This window comes from Hippoglossus hippoglossus, chromosome 7 (assembly GCF_009819705.1).
Source record: "Hippoglossus hippoglossus isolate fHipHip1 chromosome 7, fHipHip1.pri, whole genome shotgun sequence".
Classification (NCBI taxonomy): domain Eukaryota; kingdom Metazoa; phylum Chordata; class Actinopteri; order Pleuronectiformes; family Pleuronectidae; genus Hippoglossus; species Hippoglossus hippoglossus.
In genome coordinates, this window is record NC_047157.1 from 17,668,362 (window position 1) to 17,684,424 (window position 16,063).

General features: G+C 43.3%; 1 protein-coding gene across 8 annotated transcripts in view; it reads right to left on the reverse strand.

Moving 5' to 3' along the window:
• LOC117765368 (cyclin-dependent kinase 17-like) overlaps nt 1-16,063 on the reverse strand; it is a 38,913-nt gene that overhangs the window by 10,372 nt on the left and 12,478 nt on the right. For 7 of the 8 annotated variants that reach the window (XR_004614563.1, XM_034591905.1, XM_034591904.1 and 4 more), the window contains 2 exons: nt 7,938-8,071; nt 4,767-4,892 (listed from right to left, as the gene is read on the reverse strand). Coding sequence is in view for 7 of the 8 variants with exons in the window: in XM_034591905.1 (XP_034447796.1) it covers nt 4,767-4,892; nt 7,938-8,071 (260 nt within the window). In the remaining variant the exon portion in view is untranslated. Of the gene's footprint in view, nt 1-4,766; nt 4,893-7,937; nt 8,072-12,419; nt 14,020-16,063 lie in introns of those variants that run through there. The other variant, XM_034591903.1, reaches the window with a different exon arrangement.

Genomic DNA, 16,063 nt, shown 5'->3' on the forward strand with positions numbered 1-16,063 from the left:
AAATTTCACACTCTCACTAGGCATCAGTTCCTCTAAATATGCCAGATTTTTTCCATCAAGATGTGTGAGTTATTCCCTGGGAAAAGGTTGCAAAACGCAACATCTATATAACACCCATATTTAAATGCCATGTGCAATTGGACAGTGAAAACTCTCCTAAAGGTCCTCTCTGGTTGTATAGCTTTATTATCTATGTATTATATAAGTATCTTTATTTTCAACAGGAGTGGGGACATACAGATGGACTGCACACAAATGCAGGTGCATGACACCTCGTTCAAGAAATTAATTCAGATTTATTTTAGGCTCTAGATGTCTAGGTCACTCAATAACAACATTCAGGATGTAGCATATACACACACATCTCAACAAAATGTCACTTCACCAAAGTGTCTGTGTGACAACATTGTTTGTTGTGTACACAAATTTCTTGGCCACAGGAAGTCAGTATAATGAAAATCTAATATGGGTTGAGCTCATCCACTCCAGACAGCCTAATGGGGATAAAATACCCCTTCTAAACATTTCTATGGATATCCAACAGACGTACTTCACATCTGCGTACGCACCGTGAATTCAGAATTAATCCTGTTCTTAGTTAATAAAGGTTTAGCTGCATAATGTATGTATCCCCTGGGTTTTCAGGTCATGAATTATAGATGGATGTAGCTATGTCAAGCTGTGATACCCACAGGCCCTGCCTGTGTTTATCCCTCACGCTGACAGTTTCCCTCACTTATTTGGCTTTCTCTGTCAGGGTCGCCTCAACTGCGGTTTATCCGTGTTCGTCTCTCCGAACGTACCCATCTCCCTCAATCTTGTGCTGGCCCGTCCCATCATGATGCGGATACGAGTGCCAGGCCAACGCTTGGCTGTGCGGGGGGGGGAGGGGGTCTCCAGTGACCAAGTTAGCTGATGAAGCATGTGATATCTTTAAAGCCATGTCCAACAGCCAGCATCCCGACACGTTTCGGACTCAAGAAGACACACTTACACGGGGAAACAAGTGTATTTGTGTGTGAGCAGTTGCGGGTATGGGGACAAGTTTTAATTCTGCATAATTAATTAAGAGACATAATAATATTTATGTATTAAACCCAATGTGTCTGTTTTTATATCTGTATTTGATGATGCTTGAAAATGATAAAAGAAAACTGATAAAACAAAGCCCATCAATAAAATCTGTAGAGTTACGTGTGCATAGTATGTGTGGAGGGATGTTTTGTGTGTATTAGATTGTGTGTCCCTGTGGGCAAGAGAAAACTGAATTTTTTGATGATGAGACATACAACCTATGCTGAAATGTAAACACACTCACCCTGCTCACACACACACACACTCTCCCCCCCGTGTTTGTGACAGGGGCTGTCAGGAGCTGTGTAGCTCTTTTGACAGAGGAGTCAGTCTCATGCACACGTGCACGCGCGCACACTCAAAAACATACAAAACACACATTCATAACCACCCCACTAAAGAAATGTGTGGCCTCTCGCCTTTTTGAAGCATCTATAAAACAAAAGAAAAGCCCAGCTCTTCACCTCCAGCCCATTCTCTGCTTACAGTGTGCAACTGCGCTCCCTATCTGTGTACCTTACAATGCTTTTTGTATGCGCGCATGTGTGTGTGTGTGTGTGTGTGTGTGTGTGTGTGTGTGTGTGTGTGTGTGTGTGTGTGAGCTCGTCCCTGCGTATGCTTTTGATGGCAACGGGTTCATTCCATTTCCAACGCTCCAGTGAGCTTACTCAGCAGAACTAGGTCAGGCCAAGTTTGAGTGATCAAATTAAAGCAACATAAAACCCCAAAACAAAATGTGTGCTCTGTCTGAGCCCCGTACAGGAACCGAGGAGATGTGCAGATAAATGGACCGACGGCAAAAGGGAGGAAATGTGAGAAGAAAAAGATGTCTGCAAAGTGGATCGAATGTGTATCGGGAAAAAAGTCCATTACCTCTCGAGCACTGAGTGGGAGAGGGAAAATGACAGCCCTCCACTAAGAGGAGAGGTGGCACTAAATGGGATGTGGGAGGAGAGCCGGCTAATTAACATGATGTAGCCGGTCAGGGCTTCGATCAATCAGCCAGTAAACATCTTGCTCTGCGTCACCTTCTACATGTGAACCTGCTGATCACAACAGAGTTTGACCAAAAGGGAACGGACAGAAAATTAAGTTGAGTCAGGATGTTTTCAGTTATCAGATTTTATATATAGTGAACAGCAAAATACGTAAGTAATTAGCGAGAGGGGCACATAAACTGGTGTCTATGAGTTTGAAATTAATAATATATTAATATTGTGTCGCTGTGGGGCTGAATGGGTTAGAAAAAAGTGTGACTTGAGATAAAAATGACAACTCGTTCATTGGTAGAGTGGGTCATCCACTAATCAGGAGGTCGTGGTTTGATCGCCGGCTACTTCTGTCCGTGTCTTTGAGCAAAACACTGAACTCCAAATTGCCCCTGACGGCTGCACCAGCAGTGTGAATGGGATGCAGGATAGGGAAGCACTATATATAGAAGCGCTGTATGAATGCGTGTTCAAATGGGTGAATGTGACTTGTAGTGTCCAGCGCTTCCAGCGGACGTTAGGACTAGAAAGGCGTTTGATCTCAGTCCTCAGCACCATGGAACACTGGATCTCATTGGACGGCCCTGTGAATAATTGATTCGGAGTGGGCAGCAGCCATGAGAGAAAAGCGATACCAACCAACTTCACTTACATTACATTGGAAGCCATTCAGAGATCAAAATACAAAGTTTCAGACACGATGCACCTGTTATGTGACACCGGACACATGTTCTATGTTACGGTAACAAATGAGCCCCAAAGCCGTTACATCACTGTGCTCACATTCAGTCAATTTAATCTTCAATTAATTCAATTAAAGGATGACTAAGGACACTTGTTCTTTTGAGACATGGCTATATACACGTATATTTGGGGAAGCTGGGGGATGAAAACAATTTTTTATCATTTGTAACCAACTGGGGATTTTGTTCTTACTACAGGTGCTTAAACTGTCCCATGGCACAAAATAGGCCGCAAACATACAGTGCAACTAGTTTAACACACAGTCAAAAGCGTAATTCTGCTTGGTTGCACCATGCTAAATAAAGTAAACACTACAACGGCACTCAGTCGAGCCCATACCTCTGTTAAGGCCCCTTAAAGTGAATCACAATTCACACATGCATAGATATCACTTCCCTAAACGGGCCTGTCTTTTTCAATAAAGATCCATGAATTATTCCCTGGGAAAATGGTGAAAAACATCCCATTCTGCATTGTTTTCTTGGATCTGCACAAACATTTTATTCGTGCTACCCTGCCCCATCACACCACACCCTTCCACCAAGTTTCATGGATCTAGTTTGGTAGTTTTTGTGTAATCTTGCTTACAAACAAACCCACAAAAAACTGTCAGGGGTAAAAACCTTAGCAGAGGTAAAGATAAGCTCTACATAAACTTTGCATTCCAGTGAAGGCTGGTTCTATCGTTCATCAAAGCTGCCATTTTTTTTTTTTCTGTAACTCCACTTTGCATATTTGTTCCTCCTTCTTTACAGCATCTTATCACTTTTTAAAACATGTCTCCTTGTCATTAGTTCCCCTCATCATGCCTCTCTGCGTCTTTCCCTCTCTCCTCCCTGCTCTCTGGCTCACTTCAAGGTGTCCCAGTGTGAAATCCTAGTCAGGAGAGGAGCAGCAGCAGATGAGTCTGGCACCGCTGCTGAATTATTGATTCATCTATTGCATCACGTCCATGCAACAACCGTGGGCAACACGCGAGCTGACAAACAACGTCAGAAAACTCGTTTATTTTGTGAAGACGCAAACATCCCTACAGTCCATCCTCTTCTTATGATCCGCCCTCACACCCATAAACCTCTCTTCTTCCCAGCAAACTTTCCTTCAAACATTCCTCCCTTTCATCTCCACGAGACTCCTGCAGAAAAGCTGTGTCATTAAATAGCTTCAAGCAGGGAGCCGGAGGCAGGGCACAGGCCTCCGTTCAATAATTACAGCAAAACTGCTTGATGGAGGGGGAACCCTTAATGCTTTCCCATAGAACTTCCAGACTTGTGGGAAATCGTGTTGTAAGTACAATGCACCAGTAAGGCAGAGTGAGTTGGATTTTTAAGAGAACGTGCATGGGAGAGAGTGGGGGAAACACAGATCAGTGCACTCAGTCGTGTATGAGGGGAAACTTGAGAAATGAGTGTGATCGGAGACACAAAGGAGTGATGGGAAATAAAGGGTGACCAAAATGAAAAAGAGAGACGGAGCAGGAGTACTATAGCAGCAATACAAAGGGGTGTAAAGGGACATGCTGCATATTCATGAATATCTGCCTTTTCTTACCAATCAATCCCCCCCCCCCTCTGTCACCTCTTCTCTCACCCACCCCCAGTTTCATACTCATACTCAGTCTTGGCCTGGATACATAATATACACTCCATCATTCATTCCCTACTGAGCCATTGTAAGCTCTATAGCATAACTCAGTTTACAATGAGTCCATGTTTGTATGTGTGTGTCAGTGCATATAATGGCCTTAGAGGACCATGTTAAAGGTGCACAATGGCACTTAAAGTTCATATTACTTTTGTTTCTCAACAAAGAACAGCACACACTGAACAGTGCTCCCAAAAATACCCAGGGACTGAAAAACAACAACACCAAAGCGGCCGACTGAAACTAGTTTCAGCTGCTTTGCACACATATACACAAATGCAAATATACACACAAGCGCACACACGGAGCACTGACCAGTGAAGCACGTCGTAGCCTGCGGCTCATGGGTTTGTCGAAGGGCGGGCTGTTCATTGCGAACTTCTCCAAGTAGCCCTCCGGTAGCCTGATATCAGCTGGGAGAGACAAACGCTTGTTTATGTCCTGCAACAGAGAATATGAAGAGAGAAAGAAAGGTTTATGAGTATTGTAATACATCATCTTCAACTTCTACCTAAATTCTAACCATATGACAGTAGTCACATGTTTGAGGGAGGAGTCTCCTCCTCCGTTTCCTGTTCCCACATTGAAAAACATTCATTTGCACAGTAATTCAGCTTCATTCCATAAAATGTGCAGATAGAAGAGGACATATTTTAATACAAAATAATCAAAACAAACAGGATATGTGAAATCTTTTAAATGTGCTGTAACATTAGCTACAAAATATAAATATTTATAAATGAAGCCAAAATAATCACAATTTCATATGTAAACAGTTAAATAAGGAAGGGTAAAGATGACTTGACGTCTGAAACAATCTCAACTTTAACAACCTGATTTGTGTATTAACCAACCATCATTAACCCTGGAGATACGTATTTCTGAGCCAGTTGAAAGACTTGAATTTTTTTAAATCAAGCCATGGTAACTTGGCCTACTTTTAACACACACACACACACACACACACACACACACACACACACACACACACACACACACACACACACACACACACACACACACACACACACACACACACACACACACACACACACACACACACACACACACACACACACACACACACACACACACGACAGCAGCTCAGTCAAATCTTCGGTTGTCAGGTGCCGTCTGCTTTTGTGAATGAACGACAGTTGCAAGGTGTCAGCACAGAAAGGCCACTACATAAAAGGACGAGGTCCAAATTGGTTGCTGGCAAGTTTCAGGCTTATTTTCTGAACACAGTGTTGGCAGAGTGAGAAGGTCGGCACACCGCTGGTCCCACACTCCTCTCCACAAACTGGAACACATCTGGAGGCAGTCTTCTTGTTATAAATCACGGTTGATATTTTGTTCTCCTGTTCTCAAGTCTAAAGTAGCTGATTTTTCTTTCAGTGTGTGAACTGTACCGATGTCAAGATCGTGATTTCAGTCAGGAACTATGGTATCTCTTGAAAAAGTTACATTCAGTCGGCCTTCTGCTTATGATGACCTTATTTTTACACCTTGTTTTTTTAACCCTATACTTTTACCACAAAGCAAAGGTAAAGTACCAGGGACCAAACTACTCCACATCAGCTGGAATAGCTTTCACTTCCTCATCCTTGCTGGAATGCAACAGTGGGCTGTTACTTTTCCCACAATGCATTCCTCCTATATGCTATCCATGTAGGACGTGTTCGCTGGCAAGGTGCGAGTCACATGTTGTTTCCATGGCAGCGGCGGCTGGCCCAGTCCCAACCGCCCCACGGTACATACCCTCGATGTGTGTGTGATGCGAGTGTGTGATGATGTGTGTGTGTTTACATCTGAACGTTAGTGGGACCATGGAGGAGTGTGTGTTTGTGTAAAGATGAAAGGCTGAAGGATTTCACGCCTGAGACGGTTTTATCTGAGCTCATTGGCAACGATAACAACAAGCAGCATTACATACGAGCACATTGCGAAAAATACAACATGACCTGCAGACCTTAGAGTAATTTATGCATTTTAAAGCTCAGCTGAGCGTCTGATTCATAAAAGAGTAAAATACAAGTAAAGCTGCAAATAGCTGCCACAAAAATAATAACTCTCTCACAAATGCACCAAATATTTCATGCAACTCATACAACTAGTGACCTCTGATGTGCAACAACAGACACTCGCACAAGTGCACTCTCCATGCTAGTTTTTCAAAAGGACAACAATGGACACAAGTTGACAAAGACATTGACACTCATGCCCTCTTATCCACGGGCACGGACTGAATAAAGACCCACATATAAACACACGTGTCCCCGTACTCACAAAGCAGAACAGCTCTAGTAGCTCCCTCATTGTCCTCCTTAAACGTGTCTTTCTGTACAGTCACACACATGCGCTTTCACCGATGCATGTCTCTGACCTGCCACATGACTGCACACACACACTGACGGAGAGAGAGCGAGAGAGTGAGGGAGAGAGAGAGAGAGAGGAAGAGGGAGGCTGGCACTGTTGTAGAGTGCCATCCACATGCTCAAAGGAGGAGGATGAAGAGGAAGAGGAGGAGGAAGAGGAGGAGGAGGAGGAGGGGAACGCATGAGCAGAGGAGAGAGGAATGGACAGATTCCTGAGGGGAGAAAGGCAGATGGGGGGAAGGGGTGAACAGAGGGGGATGGCTGAGAGGAAACACTGCGCTCTCCCGCCGTTCATTTTGTCCTCCACATCTCCCTCCTCTCTCTTATTGTCCCCAGAGCTCTGTTCCTCCGGTTTCTCCTCTTTCTTTGTCATACCAATAATTAGTCCTACGTCCATAATTACTGTCTCACCCCAGCATTTTCCTTTCCCCTCCCCCCCTCGTCTTTCCCTCTCTGTGTGGTAAACATGGTCTAAATTAGTCCCTTCCACTGTTCACAGCAGTCAGAGGAAGCAGCCTGTGTGTCCAGAGGCATTTCTCGTAACACTGCTGCGCTCATCACTCTGCGACTCCTTCAAAACACACACGCACCCACACGGACACGCGTGCGCAGACTGACCAAGACATCAGGTATGTGGCAAAATAAAGCGACAAATTTACCTGTGCTTGGTCGGCACAGGTGCACTCCCACTGACATGCAACTTAATGTACGTTAAATATGATGCTCTCAGATTTTGGAGCCCAATGTGTACACAATTCTGCCGCATCATTAAACTCAATTGATTTTAGTGCACATCTGCAGTCAGCTGAAGCCGGTGAATGGGCCTGTGCGATTTATCTGTCAAGCGCTACCATCTGGCAGACTCGATCGTCGTCTCCTTAGCATTTCCTATCAACTGAGTTGTGAACAGTGAAGGAGTGAGTAAATTGTAAGGTCACTGTTGAATCTCAGTGAATAATGTCTTGTCCATGTGAGCTTTTCTCTGGATATATATATATATATATATATATATATATGACCACACTATGTCTGGTGTGTGTGTGTGTGTGTGTGTGTGTGTGTGTGTGTGTGTGTGTGTGTGTGTCAGGTGTGTCCTGGCTTTCCGTACTTCATTAGAGATGCGCCGATGGTGGTTGTTCCTCATGCGAACCCTGACCGGACTCTGGACCTCATCAGAAGACGTCCCAGACGCCTGGTCGCTCTCTCCATCTGAACCCATCTTCACATTCTCATGGACGATACCTAGAAAACACACACGGACACAAACACACACACAGGCAGAGTGTTATTATCAGGAATTACGATCTGTGAAATTATACTGGCTGGAAAAACCAAACCTGAGCTGAACATTTTACGTTCCTCTTTAATATCCTACAACGTACTTCAACACAGATTATTTGTTTAAGTGTTTAGTTGTAATGACACTGACGCTCTTTCACTCTTGTGTATTGTCGTCCTATTCTCCAACCACGCAGGGGTGTAAAACGAGTGCAGGGCTGAGATCGATATTACCCTGCATGCAATGGGAGCTTTCCCATCACTGCCTGCCAGTGCAACCCCCCCACCCCTACACACAAACACACACACACACACACACACACCCCGGTCCACCCCAGAATCCATCTGATCAATGAGTCACGGTGCTGCAGACAAGACTGCCTCCTTCACTGGTGAGTGAGTAAATGTGGGGGGAGGGTTTCTCTTCGGGTTTGGTTTCATTGATGCCTGATAGCTCTGAAGTCTGGGTCATGTGCAGCACATACAGTATGTGTGAGTGGGTGTGTGGGGGAATCTGACGACAGATAGAGTTCATCCATAGGGACTTTTGTCACCGTCAGCACAAGGGGTCCTGATGTGAGACAGATTTTTAAGGGTTCAATCTAGAGTTAGTGTTAGATTAGGTTTTTTTTAGGGTTAGGGGCAAGAGTTAGGGTTAGATTTTTAGTTGTGGGTTAGGTATAAGGGGCTAAGGAATGCATGACGTCAATAAATGTCTCCCACGGGGATAGTTAAACAAGTTTTTTTTTGGTTGTGTGTTTGTTTTCTATTCTGTATAGAGGGGCTTGGCAGACGTCAAAGCTCACTTTACCATCATCTACTGTGTACACGTTAAACAGCCGCCATCAGCTGAGGAAAGGGAGATAGAGGGGAAGATTGGGGAGGATGGCTTTGACGAGAAGAAGAGATGAACTGGAAAGAAAAGATAAGTCCCTTGAGGGACTGAGACACCTCAGCCGCAGGACAGAACAAGGGAGGGCCAGATAGGCAACGCAATTTATTATAGAACACAGAGCAGGGAATTAACACCTGAGGTTGATTCTAGGTCATGTGTGGCCCCTTTATGTTGGCAAGTTTTCAAAAAAAGACGACTGGTTTCTACTGAATAAAAAAAATATCAAAGATACAATATGAACAAAATAAAGCAACCTGTCTTTGTATTTTAATGATCTATAAGCATCATTATTTTTAATAATAAGCACTGCTTAAAGCATGGACTGAAAAAATATTTGCGAAGAATGCGCCATATATTATCCTTGATTTCAAGCCTATACCGCAAGAGGAATGGGGGAGGACAGGAGAGCAGAGGTGCCTGGCACAGATAGAAGATTATACAACCTGCATTTCATCTGTTCATAAATCTTCAGTTCATGTTCAGTTGATCTTGATATGTTTTTATTTGTTATTTTTATTATCAAAATGAGAAATGGTGAAGAGAGTGACCCGGAGAAGTAGATTTAGTATCTCACCGTCATATGTGTCCAGGTTGTTTATCGGACTCTGCTGTTCTCTAAATAAATATAATATAATTTCAGTAAATGTTCCTCTGTTGGCCAAACATTCAAGTCAAAGTGTTGAAGACAAAATGTACTTGGCTTTGCAGAAGCTTCTTCAAAATTGGATCAAAAATGGATTCAAATAAAGTTTTTGCTTGTAACTCTAAACAGAATAAATTCATACAAAAAACTGTTTTCAAAGTCCCTGCACATAAGAAGTTTTTGCCTGTGTTTAGGTTGCAGGTTCAGTTGTAGAATAACTAGACACAAAATGGATGATTTTTTTTTTCTTGTGCAACCGTCATGTTTTTTTTTACAAATGGGGGCATACTAATTTCTCATTTGGCCTGAAAAATAGTGCATATAGCTGCCGTGAATGGGGGAAAATGTCCCTGGGGTAGCACGGCCCCAGACCCACTTAGATGTGGGATAAGCCCCAAATGTTTACAACATCTGCCTCCAGCCCTGGTGCTGACAGCAGCGGTTTCATTGTCACTAGTTGAGATGTAAAGATATCCGTGAAACAGTCTTGACATTTTACAGTATATGTTTACATAACAGATATTTGTAATTGAGTTTGAATAGAAGTCACGACTCATAATTAAGTTACAGATGTCAAAAATCTATTCTTGATATCTACAACTACAAATTTCTGCCACTGATAAAATGTGGAATTAAATGAAATTCATGACCTACTGTGAATTAAAACCTTCCATAAACAGATGTTTTCTTCCCGACACAAACAGTCAAACTACCTGTATAGATCCACGATACTAATTTCCACCTACATCTGTCCATTAGTCCAACTATCTGTTGACAAAAGCAGCATATGCTCATTAGCAAAACACATCTCAAACACAATCCATGTGTAAATGCTCAGTAAACCAACCAGTCTGATGTAACCGCCTGTGGCCTTGAATCCAGACACAGTGATACAGGGGATGTGTATAAAGAACAGCTTGGTAAGAAAACCGAGCAGCGAGTCGTGATATCAGGAATCAACCCTCAAAGCCCTGATGGTGAAACACTAAACTCAAGATAACCAACACCAGAGCGAAGGGAAACTGATCCACGATACCTACATTCCGACAGACGCACACATATGACCACACACACACACACACACTCACGAGCAGCGGGTATCCAGTACTGCTGTTATGTCACAGCTCTTTCTCACTTTCAGAGATACCTGGAGTTTGTCTGTTTGTGTAAACAGTGAAGCGGATGCGGGTGCATGACACAGGACGACTGACCTGGGAGGAAACAACTTAATAAGATAATGCTCAGCAAACACCTGCAGAGTTTGCTTCTGTCTCTCATATTCCAGCTTTTCCCAACACATTTTAACACTTTCACTACTCAAAATGGAAACGGACACACAAGAGTACTTTTTTTAAATTGTCAATAATTCCTAAAATGTCATTATCAAAATCTTATGACAACTAAATGTAATTGAGGCTTGATATTTGACAGTTTACTCTTAAACTTTATCATATATAATCATAAATAAAAAGAAAATACAAATACAACAAAATACCTGTTTATGGACCTTGAATTAAGAAAATACGTTTTTATTCTGTAAAGTTTTCAAGTAAGTTTGTATTTTTAAATGTTTTTATATCAGTGATAAACATACATGGTGATACCAAAATGTCTGTGAAAGGCTCATATTGGGCGAATTTTTATCAGCCGATAAATTGGGCGGGTTCTACTATACACACAATGACACACACACACACACACACTAATCTCTCGGGACTCTCTCTCCCAGTCCTCTGCAGGTTCTCTCTGCTCCATTTCCATCGCAGACTAAGGGCAGACAGTAAGTTTCATGAGTTTCACCTGGCTCCCTGGGTGGAGCCCGGCTGCCCTAGTTAAGGTTGCTGACTCTCCACTAACACGTCCTGAAGAGTGAGTGTGCTGCTTTTAGAAACATCCTTACCTCATTCAACTCTGCATCTACACCGCTAAGGTCTGAGCTGGAAATCCACCTCTGCCGAATGTTGGGAGTGCCTCAGCAAATGATTGAAAAGCCAATGGAGAGGATGTTGAAAGAAGCTTTTCAAGAGCTTTTCAAGAGCTTTTCAAAGAGTAATGAAATCCAGTTTTTTGGTGTATTTTTTTAACCAAAGCCCTCACTCCGCAAGGCTGGATCTCGAGTTCAGTGGGTGGCTCATTGGTGCAGTGGTAGAATGAATAGACCACATGCAATACTTACAGGCTTTGAACTCTTCTTTTTTATTTCTTAGGCCAATTTCTCAAACTGCTTGTAATGTAAGCACAGCACATCATACTGTCTGGCATATCTTTGTGTGAGTAGTGGGAATACAGATGCTGCAGTCATTGTGCTAAAAAGCATGTGAATTCAAAATTCAAAAGAAGAAGAGCTTGATGGCCTCTTCACTTCTCTGAGGAGTTCATTGGTTCCCTGAAGTTACACACACACACACACACACACACACACACACACACACACACACACACACACACACACACACACACACACACACACACACACACACACACACACACACACACACACACACACACACACACACACACACACACACACAGTGTTCCGACTCAGAGATTGATCTTAACTTCATATTTCCATATATACACAGACATATTACATGTGCTAATACAATGAGAATACAATTACACAAACTATCTAATCTATTGAACAATGTTTTACCCAAATGTATTAAACTATATATATGAAAACTGCTGTTACGTGATCAGTATATTTGTTTGCCTGTGAGCCGATGGAAGATCAGCATGCAGATGAACTTGATGCTGTCAGCGATGAGACTCACCGATACGGAGTCCCGGACCAAGACGCGAGTCTAGCACTCGAAGCATGCGGAAGGGCGACAGCCTCAGCGGGGCGTCTCTCTCCCCCATTCTCACCCCATCTCCCACTTTAGGTTCCTCTATCTTGGAGTCTCCCACCCTGATGGGAGCACGTGCGGGGCAACCTTGGGGGTTGCCCGACGTATCCATCGTTCCAGAGAATTCAAAGCGCTACAGCCGAGAGGTGCGTATAAAAACCTCAAAAATACATTTCACCGAGAGATTTTGTCAAGAAATAGAGGCCCCAGTTGAGATCATTTCAGTTCAGTTGACTTGTCAGGGGGGGGAAACAAGGAGCTGTCACTAATTATGGATCAAATCTATTCTTCACGCTGCCTCCTTCCTTCCAGGTGAACCACATGCGCAAGTCTTACATTGGAAGGACAGTGCAGGTTGCACCGGCACACGAAGAACAATACAACAACTCCCTCGGCTGCTACTCCACTTTAACTGACTCTCTCTCTCTCTCTTCCTGTAGACACTCCCTCTCTTCTTTTCCTCTCTCCGCAGTCTCACGCTTGCTTGCTGACTAAGGAAGGTCAAACACTGTGCAGGTACAGGCAAACCGCTGCAGACACTGTCCGAACACGCGCCAGCTGTAAACTGTTACACCCATCATCTATCTCAAAATAATAGGTGTTGTGTCTCCATTGAAACACAACACATGAGCACAGGGACTCAAAACTCTCCCTCCAGGAAGTAAAAGGCTGTCATCTGTCTGCTCTTCAAACTATCTGACCTCTTCGGCTCCCAGCTCCTCCTTTCAAGCTTTCTCTCTGTTTTTTTTCCCCTTTACAGTCCAGCGCCCAGTCTTCTTTCTCTCCTCCTCTCTCAGATCTCCTCCTTCTGTTATGCAGCCCACCACTCTGTTCAGGCAGTCGTAGCGCTCTCCCCGTCTCTCGGCTGCTCCCTCCTTGCCTCTGGCGCCCCTAGCAGTGTTTCCAGTGTTGTTGGTCGTCCTGCTCCCTCCCTTCACCTTGCGATTAGTCTCCTCCCTCCTATATGATAGCATTATCTCTCGCTCTATCTCGCTCCCACCCTCGCTCTTCCCATCTCTGTCTGGTTCAGGAGATGGTGTTAAATATACAGTACAGTCTTGCTCTTTTTTTCCCTATTCGGGAGCCAATGACAACATTTTCTGCCTGATCAGCCTCTTTTTTTTCACTCCGTCTCTATCGCTCCATCTCGTTTGCCTGCTCTCTCTCGCTCCTTCCCTCCTCCACACCCTCTGCGCCTCCTCGTCCTTATCGCACTCTAGCACAGAAATTGAAACCCTGAGTGACGCCTCTGGCATCCTGAGCTCCCATCTTCTCCCTCTCATACGTTTTCCCTCTACCTTCCGTTTTCCTTCTCCGTCGTTCCCCGTGGACCTGAAGCACAGGCCATTATTTATCCACCACCTGCGCACACATACACAAGTGCTCCCCTGCACGTGCCACTGCACATAGTTACTGCACATGCCCTTCAAGACCGCACACATGCATCGCTCTGCCACACACAGAGCATACAGACGATGCATGATTACAGTCTGTGTACAAATCAAGGAAGGCAACTATCTATCTATCTATCTATCTATCTATCTATCTATTACTAACCCATATATCCATATCAATCTATTACACTTAATACTCCATTGCAGGCATTTTAAAAGTAATAGTTACTACTTACTTTTCCAGTTAAAGTTGCAGTGTGAAGAATTTAGTGACATAAAGTGGTGAAGTTGCATGTTGCAGCTGAATACCTCACCTCATCCTCCCCTTCCAAACATGAAAGAGAAGCTGTGGTAACCTTCAGTTTTCATAAAAACTCAAAAGGATGTTTAGTTTGTCCTGTCTGGGCTACTACAAGAAACATGGCGGCCTCCATAGAGAGGACCCCCCCACCCCCACCCCATTTCAATATAAAGGGCCCATTCTAGGGTAAATAAAACAACAATTGGTATAATTTAGATGGATCATCACTAGCATTATTTTATATAAAATGTCTGTCAATAGATCCCTTTCACCTAAATCTTACACACTGGACCGTTAAGTTAATTCTGTAGCTAACACATCCATCCATTTCTAGAGGTACTGCTAATCTTTCCAGGGTTGCGGAGGCGTTAGCTGAAGCCAATCCCGGTTGACATTGGGCGAGAGGGGGGGTTACACCCTGGACAGGTTGCTTGCGTATCGCAAGGCCAACATACAGAGATTTAAAGTCTCCAATTAACTTAACCCAAGTCTGCATGTCTTTGGACTGTGGGAGGAAGCCGGAGTACCTGGAGGAAAGCCACACAAGCACGGAGAGGACATACAAACTCCACACTGGAAGACCCCTGCCAAGCTGGGATCTGAACTGGGACCCTTCTTATTTCATGGGAAAAATGTGAATCTTTTATTCAGAAGATTATGGCAGTGGGAATGTATTTTTGAGAAAAACAGATGGAGGCATAAGGCGACAAAGGACGATTCAACTGTATCAGCTTATGAGACACGCATGTGTATTTTTGATTAACATTCCATGACTACCAGTGCGTAAATTGCATGCATATTTCCATAGGTTCCCCATAAAACGGACCTCGCCGCCATAGAAACTAACATCATAAGTGTTTAAATAAATGCATTGAATGGCGACTACATCCAAAATGTCAGCAAAATAAAAGTATTAAATGCCATCTTCCCTCACCATAATCTCAAGGATTAGAACATTAAACAAAACTGTTCTTCAAATGTGTTCCGTTAGGGTTAAAACCTCACCTCTCCCTTCATGTCAATAACCAGGTTGTCTCTTCACTGACAAAACACAGAGGCTCACACACCCTGCATGTCAATAAAGATGTACTTATACACAACCAGACTTGGCAGCAGACACAATGTGATGGTACAATTAACTTAGATAAGTACATACATGAGCTCATCGCCATCCTGTTTACTCAGCACATCTTGAAAACATATTTACTTTATTTAATTAGTTGGTGTGAAGAACATATTAAAATGAATATTTGCCTACAAGCATGCTGTATTTTTTTAAATCTAAAACCTACATGACACTGGTTCATTAGGTTAGATTCAAGTAAAGAGTAATGGCCATTTACAGTGCATTGACAGACATATATTGATGTAGAGTGCTGCATCCTCGACTTTCATGCTGTGTAAAATGTCAAGGACAAAAGCTCATCCCTTCACCCATCACTGTCTCTTTATATTCACATGCGGCTGTAGGCCAAAGATTTCTCTCTTGCCCTCTACGGCCTCCTTCACGCAGCTTTTATCTCCCTTCAAGGTCTCATTCACTCTCACCGTTTCTTGTTATAAACATCTTTATTCTCCATATTTGCTCACCTACATTTCAGATTACAATTAAAATATATTGTTTTTCATCTTTTTTTATTATAATTTTTTTTTTTTAAATCATAAATTGGATAGTCTGCCTCCAGACTGGTGAGACGATAAAACTTAGAGTGCATATAACATCCCAGAGGAACATGCACGCACAGAGAAATGCACACGAGGCTGGAGGGGAGGGAGAATTTAGACTGCAGTAATTACATCTAAACCTTTTATCTGCATCTAAGGAATCTTATTATTCAATTACTGGGACCAGAGTGCCTACTGTAAGCTACCAG